This window comes from Eublepharis macularius, chromosome 4 (assembly GCF_028583425.1).
Source record: "Eublepharis macularius isolate TG4126 chromosome 4, MPM_Emac_v1.0, whole genome shotgun sequence".
In the NCBI taxonomy this organism is placed as follows: Eukaryota; Metazoa; Chordata; class Lepidosauria; order Squamata; family Eublepharidae; genus Eublepharis; species Eublepharis macularius.
This window is the reverse complement of record NC_072793.1, coordinates 12025830-12051363: the sequence shown is the minus strand read 5'-3', so window position 1 is coordinate 12051363 and position 25534 is coordinate 12025830. Positions and strand designations below refer to the sequence as shown.

The following is a 25534-nucleotide window of genomic DNA, read 5'->3' as shown; positions in this document are numbered from 1 at the left end:
AGTGGCTTTTGTGTGGTGGCTGCTGATAAACAGTAGCAAACAGCCAGGCTTGGGTGAGTCATGGAAGTCAGGTGGTAGCAAGTTGTCTAGGGGTTGCTAGTAGACTTGACCCTGATAAGAACCCCTCTCTCAAAGGCCAAAAGAGCCCTGGAAAGATACTTGCTCTTCTCTCTGGCTTTTATTGACAGAAAGCAAGGCTTGAAGGCTGGCAATACTGTTAGGATTGCCTAGCAACAGCCACTGACAGCATTTGTTTCTTAAAACTACAGATGCTGCTTGTATCATTTTGGAGTAAAAAAAACCCCTCAAAATTATTTTCTGCAAACCTAGGGCTTTTCTCAGGTTTGTAGAAAGATATGTCGTGTCTAACCATGGTCCCACCCCCAGTCTCTGGATGTAAGTATCCACAGATGGGGCCATGTTGAGAATTAGATATATTGATGATTGTAATACACTAAAACAATTCAATGCTGATGATGGAGTTCCTGTCCTAGTGTCACAGTTCCTGATAACGACTGACTGAGCTCCTGTGTTCCTAGAGAGGGGCAAGGCAGGCAGGTGAGTCAACACAATGGACAGACGAAGGCAGAGCTAGGAAGTAAGAGTGCGGGAGATGCTAAAAAGGAAGGGTAGACATGTCCTCAGGAAGGAAGGTTAGAAATGGTAGTGGTCTACACCAATGAGGGAAAGAGAAGGAAACCTGGAAGAGGAACGGAGTAAAAAGGAGAGATGTGTATGTCCAGAAGCATCAGTAATGAGGAAGGACAGAGTTCATATACTGATTCTAAAATTACTCTGTGAGTCTTTCAAAGTGTCAGGTTTAGATAGGGTTGCCAGCCTCCAGGTAGTGGCTGGAGATCTCCTGGAATTACAACTGGTCTCCAGGCCACAGAGATCAGTTCACCTGGAGAAAATGGCTACTTTGGGGGGTGGACTCTATGGAATTATGCCATGCCGAGGTCCTTTCCCTATCCAAACCCCACTTTCTCCAGGTTTCACCCCCCAGATCTCCAGGAATTTCCCAACTTGGAGCTGGCAACCCTAGGTTTAGATAAAATTCCAAATAGAAACATAGAGCTGGAAGGTACCCCCAAGGGTCATCTAGTCCAACCCTGTGCACAGTGCAGGGAATTCACAGCTACTCCCTTACTCTCCCAGTGACCCTTGCTTTGTGCCCAGAAAAAGGCAAAAAAAACCCTCCAGGATCCCTGGCCTATCTGGCCTGGAGGAAAATTCCTTCCTGACCCCAAAGTGAGAATCAGCATTACCCTGGGCATATAAGACAGGGCCAAGAGAGCTGAACTCCGGCTAAATTCATACTGAGTCAGAATCTAGCCTCTTTTTAAAAACCTTCAAAGAAGGAGACTCTTGTACACGGGCCCTTGTTTAGGGTCACAGGAGCCAAACTAGAGTTTTATCATGGTCCGTTTCTGTTGTTATGCCCAGGAGAATATTGTGAACAAGTGAGGTATTGTTTTGCCCGATAGCTTCACAGACGTGCCTTCTGCAGCTTTGAAGCATCATTCCAGTCTGCCCATCAGAGGCCAACAACAGAGGGTCTGTTGTGCCAAACAAAGTAGACAACTTTTCAATTCAATGTTTTATGGATCTTTGAGTGGAGAAAACTCTGCAGAGCTATTCAGGGAAGGAAGAATTGTGCTGAATGGAAGTCTTCTACCCCAAATGACAAAGTCAGCCAATGTTATGCGCGAAACGTCCTTCTTTCACCTCGAGAAGCTGAGTGACTGTGAGCAGAGAAGGGCAAAGAGAAGAGTGTCAGTTTTTTGTCTGCTTCAAATTCCCCCATCTTCAACCATCCCCCCCATGGGTTCCAAATGGGTATTTGTAAGGCAAAACACACATTTGAGACCTCATAGACCCCGCTGTGTTGGAGCAGGAATATATCAGGCAGGGAGAGAGTTCAAATATCTGCTCTGGTCTAGCTCACACGAGCACGCATGTCCACTGAAGAGCATCACTTTAAAGTCCCACTGGTTGCCGTGGGTTCGTCCTTGCCTCTCATTGAAATCAACCAGGCTTCAACATGCTCAGCTGTGGCTGAACAGTGTCCTTCATGTTCAACTTACAGGTCAGTGTAACTCCGCCGACTTTATGTATTTACTTCATCTATACCATCCCTTTCTTTACAGTGGAGACCCAAAGTGGCTTACATAATTCTCCTCCCCTCCATTTATCCACACAACCACCTTGTGAGGTAAGTTAGGTCATCCACAAGTTTCCACAGCAGAGTTGGGATTTGAACTGGGGTCTCCCAGATCCTAGGTCACTCCTCTTACACTAGATTTTGTGACCCTAGCGCCTGTTAGGGGCTCAAGCTACAGTGAACCAGTGAAGGTTTTTCTGTCTTGCGATTTCTTGGCCTTCTAGTACTACAAAATAAAGGCTGGCTTGCACTACCATGTTGTTTTTCAACCCAGAGGAGTCTGTTTATTTTTATTTATTTATTTATTTATTTATTTATTTATTTATTTATTTATTCACTTCTCTTCTACTTTTGTTCTGTTGTGGAACTCAGAGCAGATATACAGGGATCCCTAGAGTTAAACAACATCGGAGCCTGGCCGTAAATGGCTCTGGGAAGTCACTAATGTATTTAACTGAAAGAAAAACTAGAGTTTTTTCAGATATGCCATCAAGAAAAAGAAGGGGCTGCATCGCAATTGCAAAAAAGTTACAAATATGTACGGTAATTTTAAAAAACTCTTTTTAAAAGAGAGGTTGTCTTACATTCAGAGTTGTCTTCTGTTCAGGTAAATACTGATATTTGCACCACTGAGAGAAGATAACATGTACTTAAAAAAAAAAATTATTGGTGAGTACATAGTTATTACATACACTCCCCATCATACCTAATTTATTTCAACCCCCACCCTTTCCCTCCCCCCTCCTTGTAGACTTCCAACAGCTTTCCAACCCTTAACCTATCTTATTACTTAACTTATTTTCCATTAAATTCTTCTAAATCGTATATGTATTATATCTCTTACTCTAAGCATATTCAAATTCTCTTATATATACTCTATCAAATCCACTAATATATCCATTCTCTACATCACTGTTTAAACTGTATATTTTTGATAACGTCTCTTAATAGTAATACTAGCTTAGGTTAATTAATAGCTAAATTTTCCCATTAGTGGTAAAGTTACTTCTCTCTTCTATTTAAGAAATCACAAATTAATAGTTCTCAAACTGCCACAGTCCTCCTTTCACATCCCATTTTTTTTCTAGATATTGTTTCAATTTCCCCCAATCTGCAATATATTCTCCTGGATCAAGGTCTTTGAGTTTTCTTGTCATTTTATCCATGGCTGAATCCACATTACCTTTTTCCCCGCAGTTTTTCCGGATATCTTCCGTTTGCCTCCAATCCGCGATTTTGTCTTTTCCGTTCACATCTCCACCTCCAATCCGCCTTTTCCGCGCGTCCTCGCGGTCACACGCCTGCCCGAAAACCGTTTTTTTGGGCGGGACCTTTTTTCCCCGCCTTTTTTTTTTTTTTTTAAAAAAACATTTTCCGTTATAACGGACATGCGTAATAAAGAAACATAACCCATTCGAAACATCAAATGAGCACAGCAACACCATTGGTCCGCGTTTCTTGGCGGGGTTTTTAAAAACGTTATAAAAGGGGAAGTGTATGGGGAAAAACTCTTTGTGGGTTTGAGTGGTTGTTTGGTGTTTTTGGAGTTGGTGTTTTTGCAATCTGTGTTTTTTGAAATGGATCCTATTCTGGCTATCATCGGGCATGTGCTTCTGATTATGATGGCATGCCAGTCTCAGATGCTGCTGGCCTACTGGCGGTACCGTGCCCAAAGGCGCAGGGCTGTTGCTAGATTTTTGTCCAGCAACTCGTTTACCACCTTTGCAATGACGCGTGCACGAAGACGACGGCGCCAGCCCCGACACCAGTGGTTTTTCCTGGCAGAGATGCAGGAACCGAGGCAGCATTGGGTATACCCACGCAGCACGGATTGGTGGGAGAACATCGTGCTGCGACATTGGGATGAGCATCGGTGGATTCGCCGTTTCAGAATGTCCAAGGGCACATTTTTGGAGTTGGTCGCCGCTCTCCGTCCAACGCTTCAGCGAAAGACAACAACCTTCCGCTCCCCGATTTCTGTTGAGCGCAGAGTAGCTGTTGCGATCTGGTGGCTTGCAAGCGGCACGAGTTACCAGGTCACCAGTGACTTGTTCGGACTTGGCAAGTCAACTGTTGCCTCGGCAGTTGTAGAATTCTGCCTTGCCGTCGAGCTCCACCTGCTTTCCCGAACGGTTCTCTTTGGAGACTCTATTACCCAGGTAAGTTATATAGTGAACTAGCTGAATTTCGTTATGCCGGTCATCCTTAAAAAAAAAAATTCTGTGCTGCCTCTTAAAAACCTTATAAAAACCCTTTTATTCACAGTGCTGCCACCCTCCCCTACGCTTCCACCCCCTGAAAGAAACCATAGGTACACTGGAGTCATGGTTTGCACTGTGTCTCATGCCACATCACTGTAAAACTGGATTAGCAATTCCTACACAAACACATTTGCGGATGACCTTTTAAATTGTGGTGAGCGGCATCACAATAGTGGACATGTGTCTCTGCTATGGCACGTCCACTGCTGCAATGTTAATGCCAGCAGAATTTAGGCAACAAAAATTTTACTTTGTTCCAATTCTCATTAAGTGAAATCCGAACACATCCTCTCTTAGTGCCAGTCACCCACCACATTCAGGTTCTGATGGCATAATTGTGATTTTGGACCACTGGGGTCATTGTCTGCACAGCGTGTCATGCCACAGAATAGTGCAACTGGGCGGACAATTCTTTCCCGTGTTCTTTGTGTTAAAAAAAAAAATTGTTCAGCTTTGTTATTGGCCCCATGGGACTGCAATGGTGTCTCCAGTTGCGCATTGTTAATGCTTGCTATCCCTGGGTCAAAAGTAGACCTCTGTATGGAGACTACATCTTCGATTGCTGTTGACATGACTAAGGCATCAATTTTAGTGTCTGACGGTTTTTTTTTGGTTCTTCGGTTACAGTTTAATCGAAGCTGCATGATGGAGCAGAGAGAGACCATATCGTTCTCTTTCTGGTTTTGAATGAACAGAATGCAACTTCTATGGTCTTATCCCCCCCAAAAATAAGTTATTCGAATTATGCCACCACGTGAAAAATCCCCTCTCTATTCCTTGGAAACATCTCAATGACATTTGTAGTGGATGTCCCTGGAACAAAGCAAGAAACATTGTTACACAGTAAATGTTCACATTGCTTTCATGTGCCAATCACTGTAACTTTCATGGCAACTGTCTTTGAATCATTGGACATGAGAGATAGGAATAGTCAGCAGTGAAATAGATGTGGATTGAGTTACGTAAGGGCTTTGAACACTTCAGAACACATTTAACAATCTGCTACGAACCCATTTGTAATAGTTCCTTCAAGCATCAAGCTATATCAACCCTGGGCATTTTGTTAATTGGACTACTGTGGAATCTTTTCCTTCTATCAGTATTGAAACAACACTTTACCGTGCTTCCTAATTTTTCCCTCAGTTTGGTTAAACAATAGTCTTTGTTCCCCACCCTATCTTTTCAAACAGATAATGGATGGCTTCAGGAGGATGGGGTTTCCTCACTGCGTGGGAGCAGTCGACGGGACACATATCGCCATTTGTGCCCCTGGTGGCCGTCCAGAGCAGTATGGCAACAGGAAAAACTTCTCCTCGATACTGCTCCAGGGGACTGTGGACCACAGAGGAAGGTTTGTGGACGCCGAGGTGGGGTGGAGTGGCAAAAACCATGATGCGTTTGTTTTTGCCCACTCCGCCCTGTGTTCTGCGATGGACTCTGGCGCACTGATCCCCGATAACCACGACATGGTTTTGGATGGGATTAGAATTCCACCTGTGATTTTGGCTGACGGTGCATATCCCATGCGCAGATGGCTCATGAAGCCATACGGCCGAACCGCAACAACGACCGCACAGCGGAATTTTGATCGGCAACTTGCTCGCTGTAGGAACGTGGTGGAAAGGAGCTTCGGTAGATTGAAATCCAGGTGGAGGTGTCTCTCACACAGGCTGCAGATTAGAGAGCAAAATGTCATCTCAGTTGTGACTGCATGTGTGGTGCTCCACAATTTGTGCGAGAGCAAAGGTCACCCGATAGTGGGTGGCGGTGAATGCCCCTCACCGGTGCTGCTGTCCCAACAGGAGGAGCAAGATTACAATGGCAACACCGGGCACCTTGCGGAGGGCAAGATGGTCCGCGATGCCCTTGCCAGACATATCTTGGGAAGGATGGACTCACTCTGAGATTGCTTGTGTGTGTTGGCCAAACGTGAATACCGGAACAACACTCATGTTAACCGGGCTCAAGACAGAAAGAAACACTGTGATTGGGGTTGCAAAAATTCTTCTTTCCTCTTGTATGTTAATAAAAATTACTCTACATAAAGTTAGAGAATCTCTCCTAATATTTTTCTTACTTGATTTAGAATATTTAAGTTTAAGCTTTGGAAGGAGAATTGAAATGTGTAGTGTTGTTGATTTGCCTTACAGAATGCGATAATTCCTGTTTGTTTACATGGTTAAGCACAAGGCGGTGTGACAACAGATTAAAAATTGATATTTCCAAATGAACCATCATTTTGGAAATTTCCAAAGTCTCCAACAATGACATTTTCACAGCCAACCATTGCTTAATATGTTTGTCTTTGAAGCATTAGAAAACAACGTTCTAGGATACATCCAAGCACGCAGTCTGGGAAAAAGGGGGAGAAATCGGCTTAGGAATGGCCAGACACATCAAGGAAAGCCACAGCAGCCACTTTGCAGGATGTGCTTTTTAGAACAAACCGAGATCTACTTGAAATAACTCATGGGTTACTGAATTATCTTTGTCATGTTCCAACTCGCCCTGAGAACACTGGTTCTTGAAAATCAAAAATGCACAAATCATTGTTAGTCAGAAAGGTGCTTCCCGTCCCATAAATATTTTTTGCAAGCTTAGCTTAAAATAGCAGACTCCGCGATCCATTGGCTAGATGCATCAGTGTACAAACATCTCGGAGGCAATCTCAAATCATTGATTATCACAGGACATGATTTAGATTTAGATAACATCTTCTCACCTCACATGAGAGAATACATCTTTTCCAGTAATTGTGTTTCTTTCATTTGATCAGGAAAGGGTGACTAGTTTGGAGACACAAACGTAACATGATTGGGGCTCCCCTTTTGGGGGGGGGTTGGGTATCTCCAAGAGCTGGCTAACTGTGTTATTAGATATTGGGTTGACACAAGACACATCTTGAGTGAGAATGGGGACAATTTTCACCGTTGTGTATGCCGGTGTGGTTTATTTGGGAACTGTCCTTTGTCTCAGTCAGAGGCCCGACAAGTCATGGAATTGGATATAACTAAGGGAAGACAGGAGGGGGTGGACAAAATTCAGATTGCACATGCCATGACTGATCTAACCAAAAAAGGGGGGGACTGCGGTGTTGAAAGCACGGGACTGAGTGTGTGGGCAACGGTTGAGATCATGGAAACCCAACAATAGCGCAAACACTGCCCATAAGTGTGGTTGAGGCCATGCCAGAAAGAAACCACCATTATCAGCCTGGATCAGAATTCTCATGGAAAAGCCCATCCATGTCGACACACTACTGGTGTGCTCCTGCTGGAGCTGGGCGTGAGTATGGACCATAAACCACGTTGGCCTGGATTGATGTGTCCTCTGCAAGTGCTGAAAATGCAGTTTGCAGAAAAACAAAAATGCATGAACGTTATAAGAAGGTGCAAACATTATTTTTTTCATGAAGTGGAAATTTGAAATTGTGGCTATACATTGTTAGGAACACCAAGCAAAAATTTTAATTAACACAACTACAATTATTAAAACTGTGGCAACAACATAACCAAAGACTCATCCTAGGACGACACTGCACAATGTTCAGAGGGTCAGCCTATCTCTAGGTTTGCCAACGCATGACCGTCTGGTGTTGGGGTGCCTGTTAGAGACAGTTAAAACGTCCTGAGACAACTGTTCTGTTTCTTGCGTGACAAATGTTTGCCGGTGTTGACTGGCTAGCATCTCTCCAAGTGCTTTCAATGTTTGGACAGCATCAGTCATCACAGCAATGTTACTTTGCCATGCTCTGGCAAAGTTGTCACTTTCCGACCTTGCTTGCTCCAAAAACTCTCTCTGTAGCCTCCTCTCATCCGACCTCCATTCACACATGACCTCTCTGTCATTCCTCCACTCTGCGAGATGAGCATCATGTTCCTGCCGAGATCGGTTCATCATTTGGTCAGCCACGCCATATAGTGCTGCGTTACGCCTCTTCCTGTTTCTGATCTGGTTTAACCTTGTCCCCGGAGAAAGTTCTGCCAAACATGCGTTCAATCTTCCTAATTGTGTGAAAGATAACTTTTGTCATTGATCCACACACATTAATTCCACTACAGCCATGTATAATCACGAAGCATTACAGAAAGTATTGTGATGGTGGGATGTGCCCCACACTGGCCCCAAGCAAAGAAGGGAATTGGCATGACAGGAGCACTGGTCTTCCATGTGACACAATGGTAACCGAAAACACAAGTTGCAGTTCAGAAAACATCAGTCCATGCATAGATTGCCATGCACACCTGTGGATTGATTACCATTTGCTGTTGGGGATTGTCAAATAAGTATGTCGGAGAGGATCGATTCCAGTGTGCGATCCACAAATTTATGAGGTGATGCGTAACAACCATTTTAAACATTACAGGTGTGTGTTCCGAGATGAGAGACATACCACTGTTTCGAATTAGCAAGTACACAGATCCTTACTTTTCTAACCGATGATGAATAATCCACTCACCATTGTTGTCGCGCAAGCGATGGGCCATTGGCAGGTCAGATTCACTGTCCGCGTCATCCTCAGCACTGGCACTGGTGGGATTGTTCTCTGCAAATCGAAGCGTGTGACATTATGAGTGATTAAAAAGGCTGTTCCTTGGTTAAGTAACGCGGAAAAATCCTGGATGTCCTCCGTTCTCCAGGTTTGTGGCCAGATGGGGTTGTCACCGGATCATGGTATGCAGAAGTTTGGAAATGCAGATGCTATCTCTCTGGGATGACAGCAGAGGGACAAATTGTTTCCATTTCCAAAGTCTCCAATTCAGTTTTCAGTAAAATACGTAAAGGTTCAATGTGGGCACTGTAACACATGGAATGAGATTAACTGCATGCATAAATGGACTCCTGATGTTGTAATAACCTGAATGTCTGCAGGACACGGGTACCGCTGTTCTTGCAAGGACAGCGATCTTGTCTGTGTCTTAACAGTTCTAAAAACACCAAACCATCCACCTTTCACAGCAACATTCAAATAAGTGTGATTCTCAGAAGGGCACTATGAATTTGACAAAACATTTTTTTTTAAAAAAGGAACCATATAGTTTAACATTTTCACGGGGGAATGTACTCAGCTTTGAAATCACACGTGATGGTGACCTGCACTCCTCACTGTAGAAAAGGAAGGGTGACATCTTCATGGGCAGTTATGTGCTTAAACAACATAAACCTTGTCTTGTCTGGATGGGTCATCTCTTTTAAAAAAAGAAATTGAAATATGCCAGCACATGATATCCCCAAATCATTATCACGCTTTTCAGGTGGGGTTCTCACAATAGAATGAAATCTGAAAAATAACCATTAAACAAGAAATACAAATTTGGCCCCCAACAGGCACACTCAATACCCACCCTTGTCTTCCAGTCCATCTATGGTGCGGTCAAGGTCATCATCGGCTACATCCGTGGACGATGTTGAGTTATTTTCTGGAGTCAAGGAAAAAAATATCACATTATTAGCTTTTTACAAAGGTGAGCGTGCGCACAGACAGAAATTGGTTTGTCTCACTTTTATGTTGTCTGGTGTGCACTCACGTTCATACATGGTCGTTGGTGACGAGGTCCTCAAGAGGGCAGAATCCACGGTCACCAAATCGTGAGTAAATAACTCTTCAGATCCCTCCATTATTACATCAGGCCTGTTCAGCTCCTGGCGACCAATACCCAAATTCAAGCTGCGTGCAATTCTTCTTGGCTTCACACTCGCATCACCTCTCAATATACTGTCCAGCTCCCTAAAGTATGGGCAGGTGATTGGTCCATTGCCTGAGGTGGAATTGTGAGCAATCACGCGTTTGTACTCCAAACGCATAGCTTTGGTTTTATTCCGGCATTCCAACGCTGTGCGTTGATGGCCACGGGAGGACATCATCAGTGCGATTTTTTGAAAGCAATCAATGTTTCTGTGGGAGCTCCTGAGGGCTTCTTGAATTTTCTCCTCTCCCCAAAAAGAAAGCAAGTCCAGCACCTCGCGTTCCCTCCATGTTACAGATCTAAATGAAGCTGGTGCGAGGTCTGTCATATTTAAGCAATTGCTCTCAATGCCCCAATCTCCCAAATATCAGATGACAAATGAAGATTATACTTCCCTTCCACCTTTTGACGGAGGCGCAAACAGAATGCTGTGATCCCCAGTCGCTCAGAGGTTGACCTGAACTGTGTTCTCCCGCGGTTTGTTCAATCTATTCCCTGACCATGCGCAAAACAGCCCAACGGCTACCGTTCCTCTCTCCTGCCCTTTTATCTATTTTTATATTTCAATATTCCGTTATATCGAAGTTTTGTTAAAATGGAGGAACGAAAGAAACGTGGCAAACACCGAAGCGTTGTCTGTTCTTTGTGTTGGGGTGGTTGTATTTCTATTTTTTAAACTGTCAGTTCTGCGACCAAACTTTCAAATGTGCAGTTGCCTCAATCCTGCAAAAGCCGTGTTTTGCGACCAAGATGCGGATCCTCAGAGATTAATTCTAGTGTGTATTTTAACAGCGTTTCCCAGTATGTCCTCCTGGTCACTGGTTTTCTTTTTAAAAAAAATTAATTAAAAATTGATACATTTGCGCGGGAAAGCAAGGCAGTCTCCAGAGTTGATTTTCCTCCTTTTTGCAGAAGAACATGTCTCATTGGACAAAATTCAAGCGAGAGACCAATGAACTGTCTGTATTTTCGCGCCTCTTAGTAGCCGTTTTTTGCTCGTGTTAGTTCTCGTTCAATGTTTTTTTTGTAATATCGATCTCACAATACGATGGCCGGACGGGCTAAGGGAGTCTTCTGGACAGATGAAGAGGTGGAGACACTTCTGGACCTCATTGCACGCTCAGGGAAAGCTGAGCGTGTGATGAAGAGCACTCATTTGCCAACCAAGCTAATATTTCACAGGCTTGCAAGGCAAATGAGTGCTCGTGGTTACCAGCGGACCCCCGAGCAGTGTAGGTCCAAATTCAAAAGGGTAAAAGGTGATTTTTATGGGGCGCTGGAAGCTTGGCAGGGGATTCCTCGCCAAAGCGGAAAGCCCCCCTACTTCACCAGTCTCATGCACCTCTGGGATCTCTCCGGAAGACCAAGCTGGCAGACCCGAAGACATGCTGGTAAGTTTTTTTTTTTATAATTTGCGTTCTGTAAGTGTGACTTGAAAGCTCTCCCTTTGGCTTTCTCAGGACACAGCGGATTCCCTTGCTTCTGGGAATGTCCTGTTATCTGTCCCTTTACTTTTGCGAAATAATGTAAGATAGATAGAGTCTTGAGGCGTGCTAGCGTGAATTAGAATGGATTCCACCATTGATTGGTGTTTGAGAGAAGTTGAGAAAGTAAAAAATTCTTAGCTTTCCTAGAAATGTGCATGCAACACAGTCTTTCCCCCCAATATCAATAACATTGGTTTATTTTGTTTTCATTAATAGAAAGGATGACTGTTATGTTTGAGTCTGAGTTGATTCTCTGATGCTTGGCCTGTTTCCTTCTCAGCCATACTTCGTGGAAGAGTTGCGGCTCATCGTGCGGGTGAGGAAGAAGAGGAGGAAGCTCAGGAAATTCCTCCACAGTCACCTGAACAAACCGCCCCAGAGGACACAGAGGTTCCAGGGACACAGCAGCACTCTGGTGAGCCTAGTACCGAAATTTCCACTAAGTGCTGGTCACAAGTCGCACGGGTCAACAATTCAATAGCACGGTGCTCTAATTCGGCACATCAGAACAGATGAAGTGTTGTCCTTTGGCATTCCTTTATTTTCAAGCTTGGTGTTTAATGGTACAGGTTGTGCACGTGCGGGACATTGTGCTGCTTGAACATGCTTTATCCTTAAGTATTTGCTCTGCTGAAATCAAAAATTTACAGTTCCCAACACATGCTCCTAAGCTGCATTGACAAAGTGAAAATCAATAACGCTATTTCTTCAAATTTTTAAAGTGCCCTGTTTTTTTCTTTCACAGTTGAAGAAAGCGCCCCGGGAACGTCGGCAGAGGATGCTCCCTCAACTAGTGCTCCAAGAATAACCAAAACCCAACCCAGGAGGAGAAGTGTGGAGGACATTCTCACCGCAATGGAGGCCATGGAAGGAAGACTGGGTGCCTCCAGTAAGTGTTGTTTTGACAGGTGAGATAAACCCTTCACTTGGAAGATGATAATATCTATCCACTTCTCCACCTCTCCACAGTCACCAACTTGCAGGAGAGGATGACCATGGTGGAGGGGCGTCTGAGAAGAGTGGCGCGAAGGGTGTCCACCCTCGAACGGCGTGACCGGCGAACGGACAGAGCAGCAAGCACTTGAACTGTACTTACTTCTGTAAATATTCTTGTATTGCTTGGAATATGTGTAAATAGTTAATAATGGTTCTAACCAATTCATGCAGTAAATGTTAAATTAAAGGAAAATCAATGCGTGCCTTTTGTAAATATTTCCTGTTAACCCCCCCCCCCCCAAAATTATTGTTGGAATATTTCAATTTTGACATATAAACACTTTTGGTACTGTTTCTTGGTCTTTTTTTTTAAAAGTCTCTGGAAAAACTGCCAGGGCAGCAGTCTATATAACAAGCGATCCTGCATCTGAGTGTTGTGCATGTTATTGGGGTCAAACTTTGACAATACCTTTCCATTGCCCCATGGGGAGGGCAAGGAGGTGTTGGGCCAAGTGGAAGAAGGACCAGGAGCCATTCTAATTGGGCCAATTTTTATTCAACATATGCCTCTGCACAGCCTTTACTTGCATACTGGAATTGGGGTTTCTGTATGCTTGCATTTTAAAGAAAGGTTGAAAAATTTAAAGTAAGTCCTGATTTGGTCACCCTGGTAATGTTTTTTTAGGAAAAAATGTTTTCTTCAAATCATGCAGCTATTCCTTCAAGACTGAGCATGCGACTCTCAAGTTTGTTTTTCCTTTTTTTATTTTTTTTCCGCATAAAGTTTGGTATAACGATATTACAAAACGTCCAAAGGAAGGTGCTCCACAAATCATCGTTTCGGGGAAAAACCAGTGACCACGCTCATATTGGGCCCCCATCACATCAAAAGAGCAAACGAGGAGGAGAAACGTCTGTGTATGGTGACTTTCAAAACTGACTTTCCTTGAACGATAGGATGCCGTTCCCTTTATCCTTTACCGCGAATGCTCCATTTAACGTTATTTCGATATCATAAAAAGAAAAAGGAAAAAAAACCTACACATTATGAAAGGGCCATCGAAAGGACAGTCAATCCCCAGCATTCCATTGACCGTAAAAAAAAAATTTTGACTAGATTCTGCATAGCCTAATGTTTGTAAAACTGCAAGGTCAAAGACAGCAGTTCACAAACCACGAAGTAATGGATGTTTTGAGCAGCCAATCGGAACTCTTGGAACGGCAAGAAAAATGGAGGAGGGAAAGGTTCAAAAACAAAACCCGCGAAAATTGCGGATTGCCCGTTCACGGCCACCGTTAACGTCCCGCAAAAAACCCGTTCCTAAAAAAACGTGGAATATGCGGATGAGATGCGTTTGGGCCAACAGCTTATGTGACCGCGGCTCGGAATTGCGGGGGAAATCCGGGGAAAAAACGGAAGAAAAGGGGTAGTGTGGATTCAGCCCATCTCAGCCATGTACAGCAATTTGTAAATCCAATCTTCTGTAGTTGGTATTTCTTGCACTTTCCATTTCTGCGCATATAAAAGTCTTGCTGCTGTAGTCGTGTAAAATAACAATGTTCTGTACTGCATTGGAACATCTTCCATTCCCAAGGTCAGTAGCAGCAATTCTGGGTTCTTATTTATTTGGGTTTGCAAAACCTCATTAATTACTTCAATTATATCTCTCCAGTATTGCTTAGCTACCTCACAAGTCCACCACATGTGATATAATGATCCTTCATGCTTTTTACATTTCCAGCATCTGTCTGACATATTAGTATTTCCTTGAAGATAACATGTACCGATGGGCTTTAAGCCCCCAGTCTAGGGGTCTCCTCTCAGGGCACTGACCAGCTTCAGAAAGGTTGTTCGTGTGCCTTTGGACTACATCCTGGCACATGAGGATCGGGTTACTCACAAGCCCAAATAACCATTTGGCAGTTTGAGCTCAGTTCAAATGAGGAAGGCTTGCAACGAGTTAACACACTGTACTTCGCTAGTCCTGTTAACAGTCCCTTTGCTCAGCACCCTGGCCAGTGCTGGAAGTTTTTGTGGAAATTGGCTCTAAGGGAGCAGGTCCTCTGGAATCTGCCTCGAGGTCTCTGAGGGCCAAGCTACAAGTGATGGATGACACTTGCCTGGCAAGTGAACAGACTCCCGTGTATTCCTCCCTGTTCACTTGCCATTCACTTGCTCGCCACTTGATCAAGTGAAGCGCAAGTGAATGGCAAGTGAACAGGTTGGAATACATGTGAGTCTGTTCACTTGCCAGGCAAGTGTCATTCATCACTTGTAGCTTGGCTCTCAGTCAACAAGAAGTGAGTCTCCTTTCATTTTTTTCTGGTGTAGCTGATGTTTATGACGTTCAAACAATGAATTCACCAGCACAGTTCAGGTTGGACTAAGAATGCTTCAAATTTCACCAAAAATATGTTCAATAGTCAAACTGACCGTGTTCGAAGGTGTCAGTCAAATGTGAGCTGATCACTTGCTCTGTTTAGTTTGTGCTGTAGAGTGTCAGCCAAACAGGTTTTCTGCAAAACTGCACACGCACAAAGATGCTGCTAAACTGGTCAGCAACAGTCACTGTCAATAGGGATTACTTAAGCAAATACCAGAGGGTAGGATTTTATTAAAACACAGCATTTATTTATGACTGACTGATACGACTGGTGACAGATTTGTCTATTTAAACCAGGGGGCCCAACCTTTTTGAACCTGTGCGCATCCTTGGAATTCTGACAAGGGGTGGTGGGTGCAGCCATAAAAGAGCAGTCAGAGGAGGTGTGCTGAGCAGCAAAATGGCTGGGAACAGGAGATGGGCCCAGCCACAAAATGTCAGGAAGTGAGGTTGCACATAAGTCTTATAGAAGAAGTGCCGTTGATTCGCAACCAATTTATGGCTTCCCCATCCACAGGTGCTCCAGGCAAGGGGCAAGAAGAGGTGGTTTACTATTGCCTTCCTCTGCACAGCAAGGCCAGTCTTCCGTGGTGGTCTCCCAGCCAAGTACATAGTGTGGCCAAGCCTTCTTAGCTCCCAAGCTCAGGCAAAGCTCGGCTATTCTGGCAGTTGACTCTACTAGCAAATTTTCGGCATTTCGGGCAGAAGCTCTGTTTAATAGGATGCATTTTAAAATTTAAATAAAATAAATTTTAAACAATATTTTCTTACAAACACACAGGGCTTTTTTTCAGCAGGAACGTGGTGGAACGAAGTTCCGGCACCTCTTGAAAATGGTCACATGGCCAGTGGCCCCGCCCCCTGATCTCCAGACAGAAAGGAGTTTAGATTGCCCTCCACGCTGCTGGCGTGGAGGGCAATCTAAACTCCCCTCTGTCTGGAGATCAGGGGGCGGGGCCACTGGCCCTGTGACCATTTTCGCTGAGGGCGATTTAAACTTTAAAAAACTCACCCCTTGTTCCAGCTAACCCAAAGTGAGGTCGTTGTGCGGTCCTGAGTTTCATCAATGAGTTCCACCACCTCTTTTCCCTGAAAAAAAGCCCTGCATACACACAGCTTACCATGAGCCCTCCTGTGAAGATCTTTGTGCTGTGGAAGCAACTTAAAACATCTGCACAGATAACCCTATCTCCAATGGCCAATCAGAAGCCCTGCTGGGCAAAAGCCCCACCTGGCCCAGCCCACTTTCTAAAAACACTTTGGGGGTGGCCAGGAAAGGTGTCAGTGGGCACCACGGCACTCACGGACACCATGTTGGGGTCCCCTGATGCCTGGTTTAAACAATAGCTGGCTGAGTGGACCAGTTATGCCGCAAGGGTGGAGTGGGGAGTAGAACTCAGTCAGGCTGTGCGGGAACGCACATGCGCCGAAAGCCGATTGCGTTGTATTGCAATGGTTAGGAAGGAATACAACCTGCCAAACAGCCGGGATCAGGTTGACAAACAGAATGATGACAGAAGAATCAGCTCTCTGTTCACAACCAGCAAATAGGATGTGAGCCAAAGTGGTATGTATTCAAGCATCCCTGTGCCGGGCCTTGCAGCACATGTATGGCTGCCGTCCAAAACAACACCCTCGCGTCACCTCCTCCTCTGCCCCAAATTGCATCCCAAACACAAGATATGATCATAGATCCAGAGGAGTTAGCCGTGTTAGTCTGTAGTAGCAAAATAGAAAAGAGTCCAGTAGCACCTTACCAACTTTACTGTAGCATAAGCTTTGGAGAACCACAAGCTCTCTTCGTCAGCTGCATCTGATGGAGAGAGCTGTGGTTCACGAAAGCTTATGCTACAATAAAGTTGCATCTGACAAAGAGAGCTGTGGTTCACGAAAGCTTATGCTACAATAAAGTTGCATCTGACGGAGAGAGCTGTGGTTCTCAAAAGCTTATGCTACAATAAAGTTGCATCTGACGGAGAGAGCTGTGGTTCTCAAAAGCTTATGCTACAATAAAGTTGCATCTGACGGAGAGAGCTGTGGTTCTCAAAAGCTTATGCTACAATAAAGTTGCATCTGACAAAGAGAGCTGTGGTTCTCAAAAGCTTATGCTACAATAAAGTTGCATCTGACGGAGAGAGCTGTGGTTCTCAAACACTTATGCTACAATAAAGTTGCATCTGACAAAGAGAGCTGTGGTTCTCAAAAGCTTATGCTACAATAAAGTTGCATCTGACGGAGAGAGCTGTGGTTCTCAAACACTTATGCTACAATAAAGTTGCATCTGACAAAGAGTGCTGTGGTTCTCAAAAGCTTATGCTACAATAAAGTTGCATCTGACGGAGAGAGCTGTGGTTCTCAAACACTTACTCTACAATAAAGTTGCATCTGACGAAGAGAGCTGTGGTTCTCGAAAGCTTATGCTACAATAAAGTTGGTTAGTCTTAAAGGTGCTAGTGGACTCTTTTCTATTTTACAAGACATGATGTAACACTAGAGTTGCATGTCCCCTTCCCTCTGGGCCGCATCACTGTCACCTGCAAAGTGGAGGGATTCAGAATTACATGACATTACGTTCTGTGTAACTGGACACTCCAGGGAGAGGAGGAAGAGACATAGGACTGCTACTATTGGTGGCAGTCACACGTGTGCAGTAACATTTAGTTCTTGCCTGAGCCTGTAGCAGGAGAAACTGTCTTGAGGAAAGCATTGGCTGGGGAACGAAAGAATCTGACTTTGCCTTTCTAGCTCAGGCTCCCAGCTACCCTCCCACCTCTCCCTGCTCCCACACTTCCTGTGGCCCTCCCAGCCAGCTCCCATCCAATCTTCCCTTGGAACAAGCAATGCAGCTCAAATCACTCTGCTACCCTAGGCAAAAAGTGAATGTTGCCCCTCCTTATTTGTATTCTGTCGTCTGCGCCGGGGTCTCTCCGTGTGTTCTGCCTCCTTGAATGACGTTTGTGATTGCAGCTGCTCTTAGCTATTTTGAAGGGAAGCGTCTTTTGCTCTATTCAGTTGCATGAAATGTGGGCTGAGGGGCTGCAATTAGATCTATTCATACATTCTTCCTTAGGACCTCAGGGCAGTGTGCCTGGCTCTCCACCCGTTTTAGCTTCACAACAACAACTCGGTGAGGTGGGTTAGGTTGAGAGGGGTTGCCTGGCCCAAGGCCACCCACTGAGTTTCGTGGCTTTTGAGACTTCAGCACGCTAGCTGCTACAACCATTCAGTTGCTACTACTAGCCACTGTGAATTGTGATTCAAAGGCAGTTAAGCTCACAATATGAACGCTAGGAAGCCAAATGAAGAGAAGGCCTTGGGCTCTCTGCCCTGTTTGCTAGGCACTCAGGTGACCCTGTGTGAAACTAGGGTTGCCAGCCTCCAGGTAGTGGCTGGAGATCTCCCGGAATTACAACTGGGCTGTTTCCAGACGGCTTACCTGCCTCCGGAACGTCGCGCCATGTTGCGGGGAAAACGTGAAATATCGCGTTTTCTTGTGCGATGTCGCGCAAAACTCACGCGAGAAAACGCGATATTTGTCGTTTTCCCCGCAACATGGGTCGAATCCACATTACTCATTCTAAGTCGCATGTTCCCCGCATTTCCCACGCAATCCCGAGTGCCGGTCACATTACCTCATTAAACAGACGCATTTCATTCGCATTTCTCCCGAATATGTGGTCACAGGTTTTCAACGGGAGTTTCACGGTGGCCGTGAACTGGCCAATGCGCAATTTACGTGGTTTTTTAAAAAACAACCCCCCTTCCAGTCTCTCCGGCCCTTCTGAGAGTTCCTATTGGCTGATTCAACTTGCAAGTGCTCCGTAGTCTGCAAAAGACTGTTTTTGACTTCATAGCATTGGATTTATTGATTGTGCTGTTTCTGAATCAAATCTGGTAGTTTGAAAAATCATTTTGGGGTGAATCCACCCTCAGAACGGACTCGCGAAACTTCCTTTTTAACTGTTTTTTATTTTTTTTATTTTATATTACTGTAATATCGAAATTATGAAATATCAAAATAATGACACTCCAAGGAAGTGAAACTTCAGTAAAATTCAGGCACTGAACTGTCCTGCATAGGAAATGCCCACGAAAGCTTCCCACATGCTTCCAAATTTCCAAAAAAGAAACGGGAGAGAGCCATCAGTGCTGTCAGTGGGGGAAAGAGAGGCATCATTATCTTCAATGATGTTTCTTTATAAGGCAAGATCGAAATAACGGAAAAGTGCGCTCAAATTTTTTTTTAAAAAATAGGCGGGGAAAAAAAGGTCCCGCCCAAAAAAGCGGTTTTCGAGCGGCCGTGAGACCGGAGGGACGCGCGAGAAAGACGGATTGGAAGCAGGGATGTGAACGAAGAGGAAAAAATCAACGATTGGAGGCAAACGGAAGATATCCGATAAACATGCGGGTAATGGGTGAATGTGGATTCGACCATGGCGCGATGTTCCGGAGGCAGGTAAACCCTCTGGAAATGGCCCTGGTCTCCAGGCCACAGAGATCAATTCACCTGGAGAAAATGGCTACTTTGGGGGGTGGACTCTATGGAATTATGCCATACCAAGGTCTTTCCCCTCCCCAAACCCCACTTTCTCCAGGTTTCACCCTCCAGATCTCCAGGAATTTCCCAAAATGGAGCTGGCAATCCTGTGTGAAACTGATGGGCTGGTCAGATCCAGCAGGGCTCATCCGGTGCTGTTGTGTTCACTGGACTGGTGGAGCTGTGAGAACGAGGAGTACATTTTTGCCCAAACAGTGGCTTGTGTCATCCCACTGGTTTGCGTACTCCCAGCAGATTTTTCCAATTAGCAGGGCTTTTTTTCTGGGAAAAGAGGTGGGGGAACTCAGTGGCTTGCCCTCGTTGGAAATGGTCACATGGCTGGGGGCCCCGCCTCCTGATCTCCAGACAGAGGGGAGCTTAGATTGCTCTCCGCACCCCCTCGTTCCCCCTGAAAAAAGCCCTGCCAATTAGCCTCGAGCCCCTGGAAATCCTGCAGCCCCAAGCAGCTGCCAGGGTGCTGGGTCAGCTGCGCATGGTTTGAAGAGCTCGGTTGTCAGCCCAGGCCTGCCTGCAGCATCCCCAGCCCTCTTCCCTACATCCTACTCTGTCCTGCTTCTGCCCCTAGGTAACCCCTAGTCTGCTTCCCCTGCCCCTCCCACGTCCTTTTCCCAAACCACCTGGCAGCTGTCTGCATACTCCTCAATAATTCATGTGCTGCTGGAGCTGCTTTGCCAGACGTCCTAATTTTATTCCAGGCTCTCTCTCCCCGCAAAGGTGCCCCTCCCCACTCCCTCCCTTCGACACCCCCACACGCTGCAGGAAAAATGTTAGGGGGCTCTGTTGAACAGACCGAGATGGCGGGGGGGGGGGGCACGATACCGCACGCACACACACGTTCCTGTCATTTCTGTGACGGGCTTTGCTGCATTGGGGTGGGCGTGCGATGCTCTGGCATACTGTGGGCCCAATCCTGCACTGGTGGCATGGGCCTGAATCCAGAATATTGAATTCCACTGTGTGAGTGGCTGGGCAGAATCCAACACATTAAGCTCAGGCATGCCAACACTTAGTGGACCTCTGAAAAAGAAAGCAGATAACAAAAACAAGGACTTTGTATTAGGAGCGTACGGACATTCCATTTTTAGCCCACTGACATCACCAGCACTTAAGCCCAGCTCTTCTGGAGTTGCCAGCTTCTCAACCAGCCACGGTAGCCATGCCTTTGATAGATAACTTTTAACAGCCTCTTGAAGCATCGGCAGGAGTCTGCAGTGGCGCTGAGGAAAGCAGTCTGCCTATTTATGTGCCTCAAACTGTTGTTAAAGGCCCAAGAACAGGCCAGTCTGTTCTTTTCTGGGCTGTTGGTCACTTGTGTTTGACACAGTCAGTCCCAGACTGCAGCCCTGGAACATGGGAGGCACTAAGGAAAAAGCACCACAGAGAATGGGCAGAGTGCCTGTTGGTGGTTTTAACCAGACCCACGTATCTGGAATTAGGCTTAAGGGTTCCAGGCCATAGCTTGAGACTTGCACATGGGGTGACAAGATACCAAAAGGGGGGTACCTTTAATAAGTATGCTGTAAAAGGAATTTGAAGCGGGGTAGCTGCACTGCTAGGAAGTCCTGCTTCTACACATTTGTAGACGATACCGGAGCAGTGCCCTGCTTTGCACTTGGTCACCCCACTACTTGGAACAGAGTTGTGTTCATTGCAAAAGCCGCTGCTGGCTCTGACTTGTTTCCCACCCTGTGAAAACACAAGCCTTCTTTGTAGGAATGGTGTCAGCATACCTTGAGGTGGGGCAGCTCCTGGGGCCCAAGACTTCTGGCTGGGCACATGGCCGCCGAGCCCCCACCTACATGCTCCCACTGCCACCCACCCACATGCACTCACTTGTGCGCCCAGTGAGCTAAACATGCTGCACAGCACCAACAGGGGAGAGCACGCAGGCAGTGCACAGCAGTGGCAGCACTTCAGGTGGCCACAGAGGTGGCATGTAAGTGGATGGGCAGGAAGGGGAAGCACAAGCGGTGGGACTGATGGTGGGCAGAGGAGGGGACAGGCAATCTCTGCTCTGGACCCCCCCCAAGCCCAGAACCAGCCCTGTTTCTTTGCCACATCAACTCACAAAGCCAGTAGAGTGAAGGGCAGTGTAGGTTTCTTCAGCTGGGACCAAGCCAGGAAACCAAAGAAGGCAGCCAGCCAGTTCCTGGCTTCCAGCCCTCCCTGTTTTAGCCCTCTGGGTCACATTCCCCTCCATCAGGACCACTTTAAATATGACAAAATTTAAAAAGCACTATCCTGTGGGGAATAACATGCAACCTGCATGCAGATGGCCAAGTATGGAGAACTGCAAATGTACTTTTGGGGCTGGGAGGGAACCTGAGACTAGTTGCACCTTTCCCGTCAACACAGCAAAATGCACACACACAGTCCTCATATACAATGGCCTGCAAGAAGGGCTGAGCCCCAGTCCCCCACTGTGATGTGCTTTTTGTGCAGAGATTTTGCAGCATGCAAAACAGGCATTAGGAAAAGAAACCAGGAGCCTCGCCTCCCAGAGAAAAGCTAGGCCTCATGGAAGGCAATTTGCTATAAGTCTCCACTTGGCTATTCCTTATCAGATAATCTCTCTTCCTAATTTGAAAAGTCCTTTGCTACATGGTAGGTTGCTGGGGTTTGCTTTTGACAGAAGGGAAGCTTAGGCTGAGAGAGAGAGAGACTTCTCAAGGTCATGTCATTGATCTACAACAGCAGGAGAACGTGAACACAGGACCCTCAAGTGCCTTCTCTCTACTTGACACACTCTCTGTTCTGCCTGGACACTCCCCTCACATCTTGCCCCTTCTTTACCAAATGGGTGTGTGCGTTCAGCTCCTCCTTCTTGGACTGCACAATCCAGTAAGGAAGAAGTGCTTTTCCTTTCCCTTCCCTTCCTACTGTGCTCGGCAGGAAGATGGAGAAACATCAACAGAGCTTGCTGAAGTCACTGGAAACAGAACACTGGGTGTCATCCACCCAGGGCTTTTTTTCTGGGAAAAAGAGGTGGTGGAATTCAGGACCGCACAATGACATCACTTTGAGGCAGCTGTAACAAGGGGGGAGTTTTTTAAAGTTTAAATCGCCCTCTGCAAAAATGGTCACATGGCCGGTGGCCCCGCCCCCTGATCTCCAGACAGAGGGGAGTTTAGATTGCCCTCTGCACAGCGGCACGGAGGGCAATCTAAACTCCCCTCTGTCTGGAGATCAGGGGGTGGGGCCACCGGCCATGTGACCATTTTCAAGAGGTGCCGGAACTCCGTTCCCCCGCGTTCCCCCTGAAAAAAAGCCCTGGAATTCACCCTTGTTCTCTGATCTTTAAAAGGTTCTATTCCCAGCTTTCTTTAGCCAACCCACTGGAGCCTCTGCCAGTCACCCTCCCTGGGCCTAGAGGAGGTAACCAACATCTGCAAAGCGTCTGTTAAAGGGACAGGAGATTTTTCTCCCTAGGAACAGAACCCAGGAGACTCTAACCCACACTTCTTTCTTGTAAGCCACCCCCAGTAAAATTCTAAACCGAGTTACACCCTTCGAAGCCCATGAACATCCATAGGCTTGGGTGGCACTCTTCCATTGAGGTCCAGTCTATAGAAGGCAATTGTTTTTTTTTTTTTTAAGGTTTAACTCTTCTTAAGTTGACACTCTTAACACTGTTTGGGGTTGCCAAGAAGGCACACGTCTCCCTGAAGACTGTGGGGTGAAGGGGAAGCAAAAGGAAGGCATAGATGTCGACTTTGCTAGGCATTCGCCGGCCTTTGTGGCATCTGTCAAGGCGTGCCAGGGGCAGCAGGAAGCCTGCTGGCCAGCGCACACTGCCTGGATCTGCCTCGCTATTTTTATATCCAGCAAATGCTGTGTCAGAGGACAGTTTCCGGAGATGCTGCGCCTTCTGAAAGACCAGCTGGCAGAGTGACAAGGTGGGCAATTGTTCTCCGCCTAGCGGAATATAAAGGAAGGGGTGGGACCCATGCTGGACCTCGGGAGCTGCCATCACAATGCTGCTGGGTGGGGGATTGCATACGGACGTTTCGTCGCCCTGTCTTCTGAGCCAGCAGTGAGAGATTCTTGCAGGTTGCTTCAGCACCTTTAGCGAACTGTTAAAACGACTCTTCCTCCCCTGTGCGGCACATTCAAAGGTTGCTTTATTCAGAATCTAACCACTGGTCCCTTTTGTTCATCTGCAAATCTCCACTTGGAAGCCTGCCAAACCCTGCTGCTGAGGGAATCAATTGGGGACCTTCTGCCTCACATCAGCTGTGCTGCTAAGAGATGGCCTTTTCTCTTTGAGCTCTCAACCTAGTACAACTGGCTCTGTTCGCTTGTGTCCCCTGCCTTACTGCACCCCCAAAGACACCATGTCCCCTTCTGCCCAATTAACTCCGTCTTCCAGGAGCATCTGCATCCATTGACAGATAACTTGGCACAGGCCATATCAGTGCTACAAGGATGGCCGCACTGTTTTTAACCTGGTCAGTTGGCAATCCAGTTCATAGCAAAGACTAAAGTCCTGCTCAGATTATACTCAAGATTCCATTGCCAAGCAGCAAGGTATTTTAAGGCCTGTGACGTGGTTATTTTAATATCTTGCAATCACCAGAGATAAAAGATAGCATCTTTTATCTCTGGTGACTGCAAGATAGTAAAACAGTGGTTTGAAACAAAAGGGAGGAATTGTCCGCCCTCATTGTTTTATCTCTGGCTTACACAGTGAGTGTGTGTTTCCAGGCCAGGGGCCAGTGAGTTTTTTGTGGAAATGTGCCACGTACCCTACCCTGTAGAGGAAAGATGGTGCTTCACCTCTGAGAAGAAAACGCTGGAGGGTGACCATCTTGGAAGATTTGGACACATTCCAGAAGTGAGCTGAGACACAGGACCTGCCTCCCCCCCCCCAATACTAAGAGACCACGGACGCTCCCTCACCGCCTTCCCTCCTTGTCCATTCCCCCCCCCTTCTTCTATCGGAAAGTGAAGATTCTTCTTGTATCCCCAGGGCCCTCGTTGGCATCCGAGAGCATCCATTAGCAGCCACTCTGACCCACGCCCGCCCCAGGCTTTGTGTTTTCTTATTTATAAAGCTGTTTTGAGCCAGCCAAATGGAAGGATTCCCCACACACATTCACTCTGCTCTGTATTATCTCCTCCAAGCTGAATGACTTACAATGGGGATGAGAAAGCAAAAGAATTTCAAGGAGGCCCCTTGACCCCAATTCCTTTGGGGTATGATTGACCACAACTCAAATGGCGCCACAGATGCGGTAAGTGCATGTTGGGGGGGCAGGGTGGTTTTAAATGCGAAGAGATGAAGAGTTTGTGAGGCCACGCTTGAGCTCCTCGGCAGGTGGGTGGAGCTTTTTATACCTGTTCCACAGCACCCCCTCTTGTGGCACTGCCTGTGCGGGAAGAGAGGAATAAAAATCGAAATAAATAAAAATAAACAAAAGGCACCAACCTCCACCTCACTGTGGCTGAGGACAGAACAGTGTGTATTGCCTAGAGAGAAGCAAGGCAAAGGACAATTCTCTTCCCACCAACCACAGCAGTACTCAGCAATTCGGTGTTCAGAAGAATTTCACTGGGGCAAAGCCTGGAGCCATAAGAAATTGAGGCAGAATAATTGGTTTTTGTCCGAGGTTGTTCTAAGGAAAGTGGAACTGGTGCTGGATGAACGGTCACAGGAAGCCATTTTGGCGGTTCCATTTCCAGCAAATTGGACATATGGCTGGGACAGGAACGTAGGATTTTTCTTGGCTTATCCTATCTGTGGGTGGCAAGCCAGGAATGAGGGGGAAGAATTTTGGCTTCCTGAATTCTCTGGATTTTGAATGTAACCTCCCGCCCTGATTGCCTATGGGTAATTGACTTTACTCTTGTCTTGAAGATATAGAGTACCACTGCCACATTTCACCACACTTAACAGTGCCCAAAGAAAGAGACCACGGTGGGGCTACACAGACAGGAGCAGGCTTGGTTTTTTAAAGGCCAGGGTTACCGGGGGCAAGGAACAGATTTAACTGTCATCATTCCTACCAAAGGGAACAGTTGCCACTCGCTAATAAGGGGGGAAGTAAAGTACTTCAC

The 25534-nt window shown here is 46.2% G+C and overlaps 1 protein-coding gene across 1 annotated transcript; it reads left to right on the top strand.

Annotated features, from left to right (window-relative positions):
- The first annotated feature begins 3741 nt into the window (after positions 1 to 3741).
- On the top strand, positions 3742 to 6411 carry LOC129327286 (uncharacterized). Its single transcript, XM_054975796.1, has 2 exons — positions 3742 to 4323; positions 5616 to 6411. Exons 1-2 carry the CDS (start codon positions 3742 to 3744, stop codon positions 6327 to 6329), a joined length of 1296 nt encoding a protein of 431 aa, XP_054831771.1. The 3' UTR covers positions 6330 to 6411.
- Positions 6412 to 25534: the final 19123 nt, after the last annotated feature.

Bases quoted from the DNA above. Each gene is read 5' to 3' on its own strand.
- LOC129327286 (XM_054975796.1), top strand. From the start codon at position 3,742: ATGGATCCTATTCTGGCTATCATCGGGCATGTGCTTCTGATTATGATG. The intron at 4,324-5,615 runs GTAAGTTATATA...CTTTTCAAACAG, and splicing joins TTGGAGACTCTATTACCCAG to ATAATGGATGGCTTCAGGAG.